Raw genomic sequence first — 15,030 nt, forward strand, 5'->3', positions numbered from 1 at the left:
GGACACCAATCTGATTAGTCAAAATGTGCGATTTTTGGTTCCAACCACCGTGTCTTTGTGAGACGCAGAGTAAGTGAACGGATGATCTCCGCATGTGTGGTTCCCACCGTGAAGCATGGAGATGTGTTGTGATAGTGTGGGGGTTCTTTGCTGGTGACACTGTCTGATTTATTTTTACTTCAAGGCACACTTAATCAGCATGGCTACCACAGCATTCTGCAGCGATACTCCATCCCATCTGGTTTGCGCATAATGGGACTATAATTAGTTTTCAACAGGACAATGACCCAAAACTGTGTACGGGCATTTGACCAAGAATGACAGTGATGGAGTGCTGCATCAGATGACCTGGCCTCCACAATCTCCACAACCCAATTGAGATGGTTTGGGATGAGTTGGAACACAGAGTGAAGGAAAAGCAGTCAACAAGCGCTCAGCATATGTGGGAACTCCTTCAAGACTGTTGGAAAATTATTCCTCATGAAGCTGATTGAGAGAAGAGAGTGTGCAAAGCTGTCATCAAGGCAAGGCTACTTTAAAGAATCTCAAATATAAAAATATATTTTGATTTGTTTAACACTTTTTTGGTTACTACATGATTCTATGTGTGCTATTTCATTGTTGTGATGTCTTCACTATTATTCTACATTGTAGAAAATAGTAAAAATAAAGAAAAACCCTGGAATGTGTAGGTGTGTTCAAACTTACGACTGGTACTGTATTAATTACAAACAAATATTGGAATTGGAATTGATACAATTAAACTGATGGAAGCTACAATCGATCCGCAACATAAAATTTAAAAAAAAACACAACGGGCCCAAAACACATCAGCTGGATAGATATTCAGAGTTGATTATGCTCTCAAATCAAGATTGGGTGTAATTGTTGAGGGAATTACCAGCATTGTGGCCATCAGATTGACCTGTGTCCTTGACACAAGCAAAGAACCCCTGTGTGATGAAAAAAAGATCTTCATCTTGCATGCTTTATTCCCCTTCTCCTGTGCCTATATGTGACTCGTTTCAGGAAACTAGGCATATGTCGCGGGTCAATACTTCACGGGAGAGCCATTTGAACGTGAACTTAGAAATGCCTTCTGGAACATGTGAACTTACCTGTGCCTCAATAACAAACTTGTATGCCATCTGTAAATATAAATACAAATGTTAAATTATGAGTCTAGTTAGTTTAACACACAAAAGGACAGGAACCTTCCTGCTAGCCATGATTGGCTGAGATAATGAGTGGGCTGGACATGCCCAGAGATGAGTTCGGATTGGTCTGCCATATAGCACATTTCTGTCTATTTGAGCTGGTTAGTATGTGTAGGTAATCCTGTCTGACGCGGCTTTAAAAAAAATATATATTGCGTAGTAGAGCATAAGTGTTACTCTGGAAGACCGAATTTTGAAATAATTGGAATTAGATTATGGTAGCTAAGGAGATGGAGAAAACACCTGTCTCCGGATTACATCTTCAAAATAAGGGCAACCATGGCATCCGTGACCGGGAGAAGCATCCATCCATCATGTATACGGGTAAGATAGCCTAGCTAGCTAAATTTTCAGATATTACACATTTCTAATTTTGACAGAGAGTAATTTTCATTCCAAGTTAAAGTGTACTGTTATCTATTTAGCTAACATTAGCTGGCTGGCTCACTAGCTAATGTTATGTGTATGATCGTATTATTCATATCACAAAGCCATTTGCTTTGCTAGTTGTAGCCTAATGTTAGCCAGCTAAAATTGAACCTGGCTGGTTAGCTACCTGTAGATTCATGCAGGTTAGTAATGTCATGAGTTGGGATTATGGTTCATTGTTTAGCTTGCTAGCTCGCAACATGTCTTAACAAAAGACTCCACTATGCAAGTATGCATTTCAATAGAATGTCACTGCAACAACTGTTGATAGATGTAGCTGGTAAATTCACTCTGGCTATCTACTCCGATTTCAAGCACTCTCGTCTGAGTGTGCCAGAGCGCAGAATAACTGACAAGTTTCCGAATGCTCAACACCCATTGAATATGGCCGGTGTCAGTAAACGTTGGCAAAAAAAGTGTAAATTGTTGCCAGCAGTACAGTTGCAGTCACCAACGCTCTGGATAGAATAAAACCAGCCTAACCGTCTCTGCTATGGCGGGTAAAATGGTCAGTGAGGTGTTCTCTCATTTGTGTCTGGAAGTAGCTAGCAAGCTAGCCAATGTTTCGCTGTTAGCTTGTGTGCTTGACTGCTGTTGTTAGGACAGAACGCTCAGATCAACCCTTAAAGAGATGGGTGGGGCTAAAGTTTAAGAGAGTGTGAACGATGCTGAATGGGTGAACGTTCTCTAAGTGCATTGTTGAGGCATCTGTTGATACAGATAGGATCAAAAGAAAGGAAGCACTGCTCTCGGATCAGCTTCCTCCCTTTCCAATCTCAATTTAACATTAGAATTATTCCACAATACCATTGACAGATCAGGTCCTAGAGAGATGATACCACCTTTGGCTTCAAATATTGAGGCGGTTTATTCTAATGCTTAACCTATTGTAATGCACTAAATCAAGATTTTGTGCATCATTGTGCACGTTACACATCATGAAATATATAGAGTCAAAAATGACAGAGAATGGCGTACAAATAGCTCAATAAAACTCAATTCAATTAATATGAACTTAATTTCAATATCATTGAAATGTATAGATATATGCAGCCTATACTGCATGTAACTTTTTATACAGTCATCTCGGATTTCATTAAAAAAATGTATCACAGAAGGCTGGTGGCACCTTAATTGGGGAGGACGGATTGTGGTAATAGCTGGGGTGGAATAGGTGGAATGGTATCAAACACATGTTTTCAATTTGTTTGATGCCATTACATGTGCACCGTTCCAGACATTATTATAAGCCGTCCTCCCCTAAGCAGCCGCCACTGATCTTTATATCCTTTGCTCGTATTGCAAAGAAATGGGCAACTTTGTATTTGTTGTCACTTATAACATTAGTTCTAAAGATATCGGCGGTCACAGAAATACAGATAAACATCTTGATTTTGTGCTTAGCGGAGATTTTGTGCTTAGAAAAACATCTAACAATGTACTTGGCTGTTCTACGAGTGGTCTGCGGCAGTCGTTAAATAACAAGTGTTTTCAAAAGCAACTGATGGTTGGGAAACAGAGATGTAATAATGCTCCTCCAAAGGTTCTAACGATGAACGTAGCCTTAAAATGCTTTTGGGCAACCGAGTGCAGGACTTCAGATATTAGGACGAGATTCACCAGAGAGGGACATTTCCTAGCTCCCACAATATACGGCACGTGTAAAAGCATAATACAACTCCTGTCCAAAAATGCTCATAATGCAACGTGAATAATGATTAATGATTTAATGCTTTATGTCTCTACAAAACCTTGACTCTTACTAAGGGCGTCCGTAAACCGTGACATATCAGTAAATGTCTATAAATGCCAAACCATGACACAAATACCAAGCCACGGCTGTTCTAAAGTACTAAAGCAAGTGGTGGTGATTAGTTTTTTTCACTTTTAATGAACTCTTCAATGACTGTATGCAGAGCTTTGCATTTCCAAAACATTGGAGTTTTAAGGGTGGAGTGGAGTAGAGCAGTAGAAGCTGCATCCCCTCAATGAAAAGTAACACTTTCTCTTCTCATCTATAGCCTAACCCTGTTAGCATTCACAAGTGATTGTATTTGTTTTAGACATGCATATCACATCGTCACATCTCAATTCATCCAAGAACCACCAGAGAGGTATGTCGTCAACGTCACGCCAACACCATATTTCCCTGGAGTGTCGCGAAGCAATGTCATGTGTGTGTGAGCCCTAATGAGGACAATCCAGGCTCCCTTACAAAAAGAGACGCGTGAAGAAACACAGACAGCCTCACAAACACAGGCACACAGTTATAACATGTTATATATACAGTTATATATACAATACATTTGGAAATACAACCACAAAAGGTGTGTAAATACACAATGTCAGTATTATTAAAAGTATGACACTGTCTGTTTGATTTATTTGCTATTCAATAATACAGAGCAGAGAGGAAGAGGTGAAGCGAGAGGTTTTACTCCACCCAAAATCTGTCCGGGTGACATAAGCCCTTTTTGGTATGGATGTCTATGAGTGTCAAATTAAGTAAAGCTTATTTGATCAAATAGAAGTTTCATAATGTTTAAGCTGTTACAAATGTACTGATATAAGTGGATACATGTGGAATTCTGGCAACTTTGACAAAAACAACTTAGTTGTTGTGCATGTTGTTCACACACATATCTGCCTTCTCATTTGCTAGAATGGTCCCACCTGATCTCATCTGCCTTCAATCATTGAGGCCATATATTTCCACTGTTAGAGCGGTCACTTGGCTATCTTTTCAATACAATAAATCATCAGCTAAATACAGAACTGGTGTGTTAAACCTGACACCATGACAGGGCTGGCCCTGACACTAGGAAAACACAAAACACCCACACACACACACCCACACACACACTTTCAGAACATACCGCCCACGAGCCTAAAACCCCATAGCGCTGAGAGAAGTATACACCACTCTACTCATGTCCCAATTACCCAGACCCCTCTCCTGAAGCCAGAGCGCCACAGAATCCCCAACATTATCCCACGTGGCGTCATTAAAGCCCAATTAAAGCCCAGCTTTAATGACGCCACGTCAACTCAGATTTGTCTTATATGCTCCATGCGCTTGGCTGCTTTTCTCTCGCTCCCTCTGTTTCTCTGTCGGTCTCGCTCACCTCTCCCTTCCACCCATGTGTCTCTCTGTCTTCTTTCGCACTGCCTTGCTCACCTTTCCCTTCCACTCTGTCTTCAAATTGTATTAGTCACATGCGCAGAATACAACCTTGCAGTGAAATGCTTATTTACGAGCCCCTAACCAACAATGCAGTTTAAAACAAATACAGATAAGAGTAAGAAATAAAAGAAACCAGTAATTATAGAGTATCAGTAAAATAACAATAGCAAGACTATATACAGGGGGGTACAGGTACAGAGTCAATGTGCAGGGGCACCGGTTAGTTGAGGTAATATATACATTTAGGTAGAGTAGCAACAAAGAGTAGCAGCGGTGTAAAAGAGGGGGACTGGCAATGCAAATAGTCTGGGTAGCCATTTGATTAGATGTTCAGAAGTCTTATGGCTTGGGGGTAGAAGCTGTTTAGAAGCCCCTTGGACCTACACTTGGCACTCTGGTGCCGCTTGCCGTGCTGTAGCAAAGAGAACAGGAGAGAACAGTGTATGACTAGGGTGGCTGGAGTCTTTGACAATTGTTAGGGCCTTCCTCTGACACCACCTGGTATAGAAGTCCTGGATGGCAGGAAGCTTGGCCCCAGTGATGTACTGGGCCGTTCACACTACCCTCTGTAGCGCCTTGCGGTCGAAGGCCGAGCAGTTGACATACCAGGCAGTGATGCAACCAGTGCAACCAGGATGCTCTCGATGGTGCAGTTGTAGAACAGTTTCGAGGATCTGAGAACCCATGCAAAATATTTTCAGTCTCCTGAGGGGGAATAGGTTTTGTCGTTCACTCTTCATGACTGTCTTGGTGTGCTTGGACCATCTTAGTTTGTTGGTGATGTGGACACCAAGGAACTGTAGCTTAGCATCTGCTTTGTCTGACTACTTTTTTATTGATCTAGTCACTGGTGCTTCCTGCTTTAATTTTCCCTTGTAAGCAGGAATAAGGAGGATATAATTATGGTCAGATTTGCCAAATGGAGGGCGAGGGAGAGCTTTGTATGCGTCTCTGTGTGTGGAGTAAAGGTGGTCCCGCTGGTTGCACATTTAACATGCTGATATATATTTGGTAAAACAGATTTAAGTTTCCATGTATTAAAGTCCCCGGCTACTAGGAGCGGCACCTCTGGGTGAGCAAAAAATAGGTAGATAGGTAGATAGTGTGGTCTAAAGCTTATCATGAGATACTCTACCTCAGGTGAGCAATAGCTCGAGACTTCCTAAGATATCATGCACCAGATGCTATTTACAAAAATACATAGTCTGGCACCACTTGTCTTACTAGACGCCGCTGTTCTATCCTGCCGGTACAGTGTTAAACCAGACAGCTGTATGTTGATAGTGTCGTCGTTCAGCCACGACTCCGTGAAGCATAATATATAACAGTTTTGAATGTCCCGTTGGTAGTTTAATCTTCCACGTAGGTCATCGATTTCATTCTCCAAAGATTGCACGCTTGCTAGCAGAATGGAAGGAAGTGGGGGTTTATTCGATTGCCTACGAATTCTCAGAAAGAAGCCTGCCCTCTGGCCACTTTTTCTCCGCCTCCTCATCATGCAAATCACGGGGATCTGGGCCTGCAGTACATCATTCGCGTTGGGCTCGTCAGACTCGTTAAAGGAAAAAAAGGATTCTGCCATTCCGTGGTGAGTAATCGCAGTCCTGATGTCGAGAAGTTATTTTCGGTCATAAGAGATGGTAGTGGCAACATTATGTACAAAATAAGTAAAAAAATATGTTACAAAACAACGCAAATAAACTTCTTCTCGCACTCTCTGTTTCTCTCTCAGTCTCGCTCACCTTTCCCTTTCATGCATGTATCTGTCTTTTCTCACTCTGTATTTCTCCTCAGATAACCTCTTTTGATCATTCTTTCTATATACCCTCTCCTCCTATCCCTCTTTGACACATTCTCTCGCCCCCCTTTCTGTTTATCGCTCTCTTTAATTTCTGTGATCTATAACATAGATTTGGGACAAAAAAATATATAAAAATAAATAAATAAATCCATAATCGATGTCTATTGTTAGAGACACAATGGGATAGTTATTATATCATTTCCTTTCACTAACTGCTTTCAATATCCTCACAGTGAAATGTACCTATTGTTGCGATTACGAATCCAACTAAACAGACACTTTGATGCCTGAACTGGCACCTCTGAGACAAATCTCGGAGTACATAACTGTAGGTCTGAGTAAAGGATATTTATTTGCATTTCAGAACGAAAGAACGGCAGAGGTTTAGCACATACATGCTGTGATTCGCTCCAGCAACCCCACTGGTAATACACACAGGAGTGGAACCAACAGCTGTTCTGTCCAGCTCTCACTGTTTAATCTGCCACTAAACCCAATCAGCACTGTGGCACTAGTCAACTGACACACTAATTAACTGTAATTTCACACCACAAGCAAAAATAGTACCTGAAATAGGACCCAAGCATAATATAAGTACTGTAACTTAAACTCTAAAAACAGATACAGTACGTCACAAATCCTGACTTTCTAAACTCCAGGTAATAGTGCATTGATGCCAACATTCAGATGTACACACACGTCTCAGATCAACATTCGCTCTGGTGTGTGAGGAGTTTTAGTGGGCACATCTGTCCCTGTCTAGTAACCTGAGTGACTCGTCTCTCCCAGCTGGTATCTAAGTCTTACCTGGATCCAGGGCCATCTGTCGTTCTCGGCAGCCGTCCATGCGTTGACCAGGCCCTTCTTGTTGAGCCGGGCGAAGTAGGGGTACCATTTCTGCAGGCCGAACAGAGCACGATGTGTGGATGAGGCTGTTATCTGCTGGTTGGAGATGATGCCCCCCTCCATGCCAAGTGGTCCAGAGCATTCTGAGAGGACAGAACACAAACAGACATGTATAGGGTTAGATAAAGGATGAAATACGTTTGCAATCATACATTTCACAGTTATCTGGCTAGTGAGTTTAAGATAGAGGTTGTTCAAAACATGAATATTTTAATAAGGCATATATATAGGTGTGCACCATGGGAGCAGCATTCTTTCTTCATAAGAATAATCTGATGGTCCACCGTCCCATTCTCTACAGCACTGCTGCTTTTCAATGTTCCTTCCTCAGTCCATGATTTTCTGTCCATGTCCATCTGTCTCAGAACAAGATGTACCTCATGGTTGGGCTCCCCTCCGTTACATCAGGCAGAGTCTCGGTCATAAACACTGAGTTTTTGCCTTCGCTAAACGTAATCGTATCTTTTTGCTGCTCTCTCCCATGGAAATTCTGTCCTTGATATCGAAAAGAGTCAGGTAACCTTGACTCGTGTTCATCAAACTGTTGTCATTGATCTGGTTCATCTCCAGGACATCCTCAATGTTTCCACTATGACACAGTCCTCAATTAGAGGGCCCTTCTGGTCACCCTGCAACCCATCCACTTCCACAGGAGCCATGGGTCTCTTCTCTAAGTCCTCCACCAAAAAGAGAGCCCTCAGACTGGCTCCAAAGGAACTCCAACTATTTTGCCTGGACAACATCATCACCACAGTCAACAGACCCAAGCAGGGTTTATATACCATCAATGCTCCAGAGCTAAAGTGGAGAGGCATGGCACCAATATGGCTCTAATGAAATCACCCAAAGTGTAAGAATCCTTTTTACTGAGAATCTGCTAAGCAGCATGTCCAGGTACTTTAGCAGCATTTTAACAGCCGCATCTGTGGATTTTATACCCTGCCGAAGCTTTTCAAAGACAAAATGCTTCTTGTGCTGAACTTGGGAGTGCTTCCTTTTATTGTGTCCATTATAATGCACACCGTGTCAAAGATGTAATTTCTTAAGCAAAATCAAATAATTGGGCCTCATCCCAGAAATTCTTACAAATATTAATTAAAAACATGTGAGAGTTGAAAACAAATCGAAAATGAGCTACATACTGTAGATTCCTCACATGCCCATCGCAGTGAGTGAATGTGAACCAAGGAATGGCACATTTTGGCTGCTCTTACATCAGTACTTGGAAGCATAAACAGAATTGCTTTGATTTTAACAAGAACACACAACAGCCCTCGACTGTCAGGTGTTTAGCACCTTCTCTCCTTTTTATAATTGCTAGTCTGTGTGCAAAAACATCTGTTTTGCTCTCAAAGAACACAACAGTTTGTAAGTTTCCACCTTCCACCCCACGCTGTAGTCAATTAGAGTGACATGATGCATGGGAATGGAACGATTTGACCATGTAGCAATAATAACTGTACGCTTTGGGTTTGATTTATCGTCCGGAGAAATGCAGTTATGCTACGTAAATTAGTCTTCTTCAAATGCAACTCCACAACAAATAATGGACGCTTTGTATATGTAATGCAACTAGAACATTTCAGATTGTCTGACTAATCATATCAAACTAAAACAAAATGTCATTCTCTTTTCAAAATAGACCAACTCAATGTGCTTTATATCAACCATCCACCCCTGTGTTTCAGGTGAAGGGGAACCCTGCGGGGGACTGGAAGGATTAAAAGGAGGAACAGCCCAGCTTTGTCTGTAACTACTTTGGGCTTCATTCTATTTTTAGTGTTTTGCTCAAGCGTGCAATAACAGGCTTCTATGACACTGCTTTGCAAAGCATCTTTAAGGCCTTTGCCCACAGCGTTCTTGAGCGTCCCCAACTCACAGCTATGCATGACTGCTAAATATTAGGTGAGAGCTTCCACGCTGTGCAAAAAAGTAGAGGCACTCTTCTTAGGCGAATAAACCGGCATGTCATCGAGCTAGGCTTAAGCATGAAGGTGTCATGTGTTTTCAGACCTGCTGTGTACGCTTAGTCTGTGATGAGTGTTTTTCTTCAGTCACCAACTTCACATAATTGCACATAATTACAGCTATGTATTTTTCTAACTGAGGATGAATTTTAAGACCTGGGTAGGTAAAAAGCTTCTTATGACTGCTCACCCGTAGGATGTTTCCACACCTGTTCCCTTTTAGCCAATTTTTGTGAACTCAGTGCTGTCCAAAGTAACATAGACCCCTCAAAAGATCTGGAGAGATGGTCTGACTTCTGTTCGTGTGAAGTCTCAAATCAAAATCAAATCAATCAAAATGTATGTCACATGCTTCATAAACAACAGGTGTAGACTAAGAGTGAAATTATTAATTAGAGATCATTTTCCAACAATGCAGAGTTAAGATAAAAATACATTTTCTAAAATAGAAATAGTGACAAAAAAATACACAGTGAATAACAAAAACAAGTCTTGTTATTGTAACAGGGACTACTGCACCAGTACCGAGTCGATGTGCAGGGGTACGAGGTAATTGAGGTAGCTACATACATAGTAGGGGTAAGGTGACTAGGCAACAGGATAGATAATAGACTGAGCTGTAGCAGCAGTGTATGTGGTGAGTGTGAAAGTGTGTGTGGGGGTGTGTGTGGGGGGCGTCAGTATGCATGTGAGCGCATGTTATACTGTATGTGTGTGTGGTATATGTAGTGTGTGTGTGCTTGTGTGTGCGTATGTGTGTGTTGGTTTGTCAGTGTAAGTATGTGTGAGTGTTTGGGTAGAGTCCAGTGTGTATAGAGTCAGTGCATGAGAGTTAGTTCAAATAAGGGTCAATTCAGGTAGTCCGGGCAGCCATTAAATTAGCTATTTAGAAGAATTGTTTAGCAGTCTTACATGCCAGACCAGACCAGACACGTCGCATGCGCGAGAGTTGCAAAATAAATATACACGTACATGTTATTCAATCATTGCACCCACACTGCTCGCGAGCGTCTGCGTGGCCAGGTGCTAAAATAGAACATCATTCTATTTGTGACGCTCAATGTGCTGCAAGTCCTGCCTCTCAAATCCCCTCATTGGTTTTTAGGAGCATATACCCACATGCCATCTCCTCATTGGATTTTAGGAGCATATACCCATGTGGATGATTTAAAGATGAGCGTAAAGTTGGTTGCCAACAGCCATATAAAGTGCAAAGAAGAAAAATAAGCCTGAAGGAAGGAGGAAAGATGACGAGAAACTAATTTAGTTTACCGTTATCTGTGGATTAATTGTCGGAGTAGAGGACCTTGTGCATTTCAGGAAAAATAAGCAACCCAATGTTTATATCCCAGGACAAATTAGCTCGCAACAGCAAGCTAGTTAGATACATTTCCATAAATGTTTCATGCTTTACGACCTGTCCCCAAATTAATATAATTGGTTCAGAGTTTGCTTTTATATTTCAACCTGCTTATTTTGGTCGTGTCTGGTGTGGGGGTACAAAATCGACATGCGCGAGATAGCACCTACAGGCGTGCGAGCGGTTTGGTCAGCATGTTAAGGATTGGGGATAGACGCTGTTCAGGGTCCTGTTGGTTCCAGACTTAGTGCACTGGTACCACTTGCGGTGCAGTATTAGAGAGAACAGTCTATGGCTTGGGTGGCTGGAGTCTTTGACCATTTTTTGGGCCTTCCTCTGACACCGCCTGGCATAGAGGTCCTGGATGGCAGGGAAATTGGCTCCAGTGATGTACTGGGCTGTACTCACCACCCTTTGTAGTGCCTTGCAGTCGCGTGCCTTACTGTTGCCGCACCAATCGGTGATGCAGCCATTTAGGATGCTCTCAAATGCCAAATCATTTCAGCCTCCTCCCGACACGTGCCTCTGATTGAGAACCATACTAGGCTGAACTCAAAACCCCAACATAGAAAAACAAACATAGACTGCCCACCCCAACTCACGCCCCGACCATACTAAATAAAGACAAAACAAAGGAAATAAAGGTCAGAACGTGACACCCAGGGTCCTGAGCTTGGTGATGAGCTTGGAGGGGACTATGGTGTTGAATGCTGAGCTGTAGTAAATGAACAGCATTCTTACATAGGTAGTCCTTTTGTCCAGGTGGGTGAGGGTAGTTTGGAGTGCAATAGAGATTGCATCATCTCTGGATCTGTTGGGGAGGTATACAAATTGGAGTGGGTCCAGTGTTTCTGGGATGATGGTGTTGATGTGAGCCATAACCAGCCTTCAAAGCATGTCATGGCTATAAATGAGTGCTCCGGGGTGATAGTCAATTAGGCAGGTTACCTTGGTGTTTTGGGCATTGGGACTACGGTGGTCCACTTGAAACAAGTTGGTATTACAGACAGGGTCAGGGATAGGTTGAACATGTCAATGATGTCAGATGGGGCTCTTATGCATGGAAGAGAGCATAGAAGGCATTTAACTCTTATGTTAAGCTCACGCCCCTCGACAGCTGGTGGCTGGGTTTCCCTTTTTCAAATAGGTGATGGTTTGCAAGCCCCGCCAGATCAGACGTGTGTCAGCCGGCGTAGTGAGATTTAATCTTACTCTTGTATTGACACTGCCAGTTTGATGGCTCTTCAGAGGTTGTAGTCGGATTTCTTATAAGCGTCCGGATTAGTGTCCCGCTCCTTGAAAGCAGGACACAGTGCGGCTGTTGCCTGTAATCCATGGCTTCTGGTTGGGGTATGTACATACCGTCACTGTGGGGACGGCGTTGTCGATGCACTTATTAAGCCGGTGACTGATGTGGTAAACTCCTCAATGTTATAGGATGAATCCCTGAACATATTCCAATCTGTGCTAGCAAAACAGTCCTGTAGCTTAGAATCCGCATCATCGGTCCACTTCCATATTGAGGGCATCACTGGTATTTCCTGTTTGAGTTTTTGCTTGTAAGAAGGAGGAAAGAGTTAATATCTGATTTTCCCAAGGTAGAGTAAGGGAGGGCCTTGTATGTGTTTCTGTGTGTGACATAAAGGTAATCTAGAGTGTTGTCACCTCTAGTTGAACAGGTGACAGATCAGATCTTGATGATGCATAGAAAAACCAGAAAGATGTATATCCATGTACTCGTTCAGCCACGACTCTGAGAAACATAGAATATTGCAGTTTTTCAGGTCATGTTGATGGGATAGTCTCAAACAGAGCTCATCCAGTTAGTTCACCAGTGATTGCTAGTTCACCAATAAACAGGCGGTCATTGGCGGTGTATTTGCTCTCTGACGTAGTCTCAAAAAGATGCCGCCTCGCCTGCTTCCCGCTGCTTCCTCTTTCAACTGCTTGGGATTAGGGTCTGGACTGGGATAAGGAGAAAGACCAGAGCTGCCAACTCGTTGAAGTAGACATTTTGTCTAAATCGAGGTTAGTGATCGCTGTTCTGATGTCCATAGGAAATGATGGAGACATTACAGTGCAGTACCCCATAAGGAAAAAGAGAAAACAGGTTTTTAGAAATGTTTGCAAATGTATTAAAAGTAAAAACAGAAATACCTTATTTACATAAGTATTCAGACACTTTGCCATGAAACTCGAAATTGAGCTCAGGTACATCCTGTTTCATTTGAACATCCTTGAGAAGTTTCTACAACTTGATTGGAGTCCAGCTGTGGTAAATTCAATTGATTGACAGTGCATGTCAGAGCAGAGCAAAAACCAAGCCATGAGGTCAAAGGAATTGTCCGTAGAGCTCAGAGACAGGATTGTGTCGAGGCACAGATCTGGGAAAGGATACACTAACATTTCTGCAGCATTGAAGGTCCCCATGAACACAGTGGCCTCCATCATTCTTAAATGGAAGAAGTTTATGCCACCAAGACTCTTCCGAGAGCTGGCTGCACTGCCAAACTGAGCAATTGGGGGAGAAGGGCCTTGGTCAGGGAGGTGACCAAGAACCCGATGGTCACTCTGGCAGAGCTCCAGAGTTTCTCTGTGGAGATGGGAGAACCTTCCAGAAGGACAAACACTCCACCAATTAGGCCTTTATGGTAGAGTGCCAGACGGAAGACACTCCTTATTAAAAGCCACATGACAGCCACCTTGAAGCTTGCCAAGAGTCATCTAAAGGACTCTCAGACTATGAGAAACAAGAATATCTGGTCTGATGGCCTGAATGCCAAGCGTCACGTCTGGAGGAAACCTGGCACCATCCCTATGGTGAAGCATGGTGGTGGCAGTGTTAATTGTACTATACTGACTCTGTTTTACAAGTCTTTCATTGAGAGTACTTTAACTTTTTGTGTTTTTTGTTGGTTTGGCAATTCCACTGTCAGCCAGAGAAATATGCTGAGAAGGATTATCACCACAGCAATCAAGGTATTGGAGTCAAACAGGCAGGCCTGGATGAAATCTTTAACTTCTTATGGCTGGGAGGCAGTATTGAGTAGCTTGGATGAATAAGTTGCCCAAAGTAAACGGCCTGCTCCTCAGTCTCAGACCCTTATTATCAAGTAATAAACACTGTTGTGGGAGACGCAATGGCAAGTTTGAAAACAACACCAACAGTAGATCCAGTTGCTGTAACAACGTAGCTAGGGAAGCAGGGAGCCGGTGATGTCTGAGGATTGTCCTCAGGAAGAGTCTCTCTCTCTTTGTGTTTGTGTGTGTGTGTGTGTGTGTGTGTGTGTGTGTGTGTGATGAGTGGTGGACAGCCTTGGGGACATCCCTGTCTGTATTCCAGTCTGATAACTCACTCCATTCTCTTTCTCTGGTTGATTCATCATCAAACAGCTCATAGACTGTATGTTCTGGGTGTTTCTCAATATGCATACTACTGTGCTCCACACTTTCATGCTCCAAGTGCATTCTCTTGAGTACGTTCTTGTGAAGACGAGAGTGTGGAGAACGCATAAAACATTTCATTTGATGGCCTCCTTGAGTGGCGCAGCAGTCTAAGGCACTGTATCCCAGTGCTTGAGGCGTCACTACAGACCCGGATTTGATACCAGGTTATGTCACAGCCAGACGTGACCAGGAGACCAATGAGGCAGCGCACAATTGTCCCAGAGTCGCCTGGGTTAGGGGAGGGATTGGCAGGCCTCACTCTAGTGACTCCTTGTGGCGGGCCGGGAGGACACATGGCTCTCGATCTTTGCCTCTCCCAAGTCCGTAGTGGAGTTGCAGCAATGGGACAAGACTATAACTACCAATTGGGGAGAAAAAGGAGTAAAAAAAACATTTAATTTGAGAAGCACTCGCATTCCCCATTCACTGAACCTTCTTCCAGCCAGGACAATGGCAAACATGGAGATGAAACAAGATATACACTAAGCAAACATTTTACTTCATAATTATTAGCTAGATATATTTTAATCGTAATCTAGCTAGCCAGCTAACCAGTTAAACAGGCAAAAATTATCTACAACTAATGTTATGCAAGGTAGATCATTATCCAAGGTAGGTCAATTCTTCGTGGCTATCTAGCTAGCCAGTTAGCCCTACTGACTTACTATGTACTTACCCATTCAAAGAACATTCCTTCTTCTAGCTAGGACAATGGCAAT

At 42.7% G+C, this 15,030-nt stretch overlaps 1 protein-coding gene across 3 annotated transcripts in view; it reads right to left on the minus strand.

Annotated features, from left to right (window-relative positions):
- Nucleotides 1-15,030, minus strand: part of LOC115111165 (EGF-like repeat and discoidin I-like domain-containing protein 3) — a 228,777-nt gene that overhangs the window by 90,112 nt on the left and 123,635 nt on the right. For all 3 annotated transcript variants that reach the window (XM_065011424.1, XM_065011423.1, XM_065011422.1), the window contains one exon: nt 7,439-7,620. In XM_065011424.1, the coding sequence (XP_064867496.1) occupies nt 7,439-7,620 (182 nt within the window). The remainder of the gene's footprint in view (nt 1-7,438; nt 7,621-15,030) is intronic.

Source organism: Oncorhynchus nerka, linkage group LG27 (genome assembly GCF_034236695.1).
Source record: "Oncorhynchus nerka isolate Pitt River linkage group LG27, Oner_Uvic_2.0, whole genome shotgun sequence".
NCBI lineage: Eukaryota > Metazoa > Chordata > Actinopteri > Salmoniformes > Salmonidae > Oncorhynchus > Oncorhynchus nerka.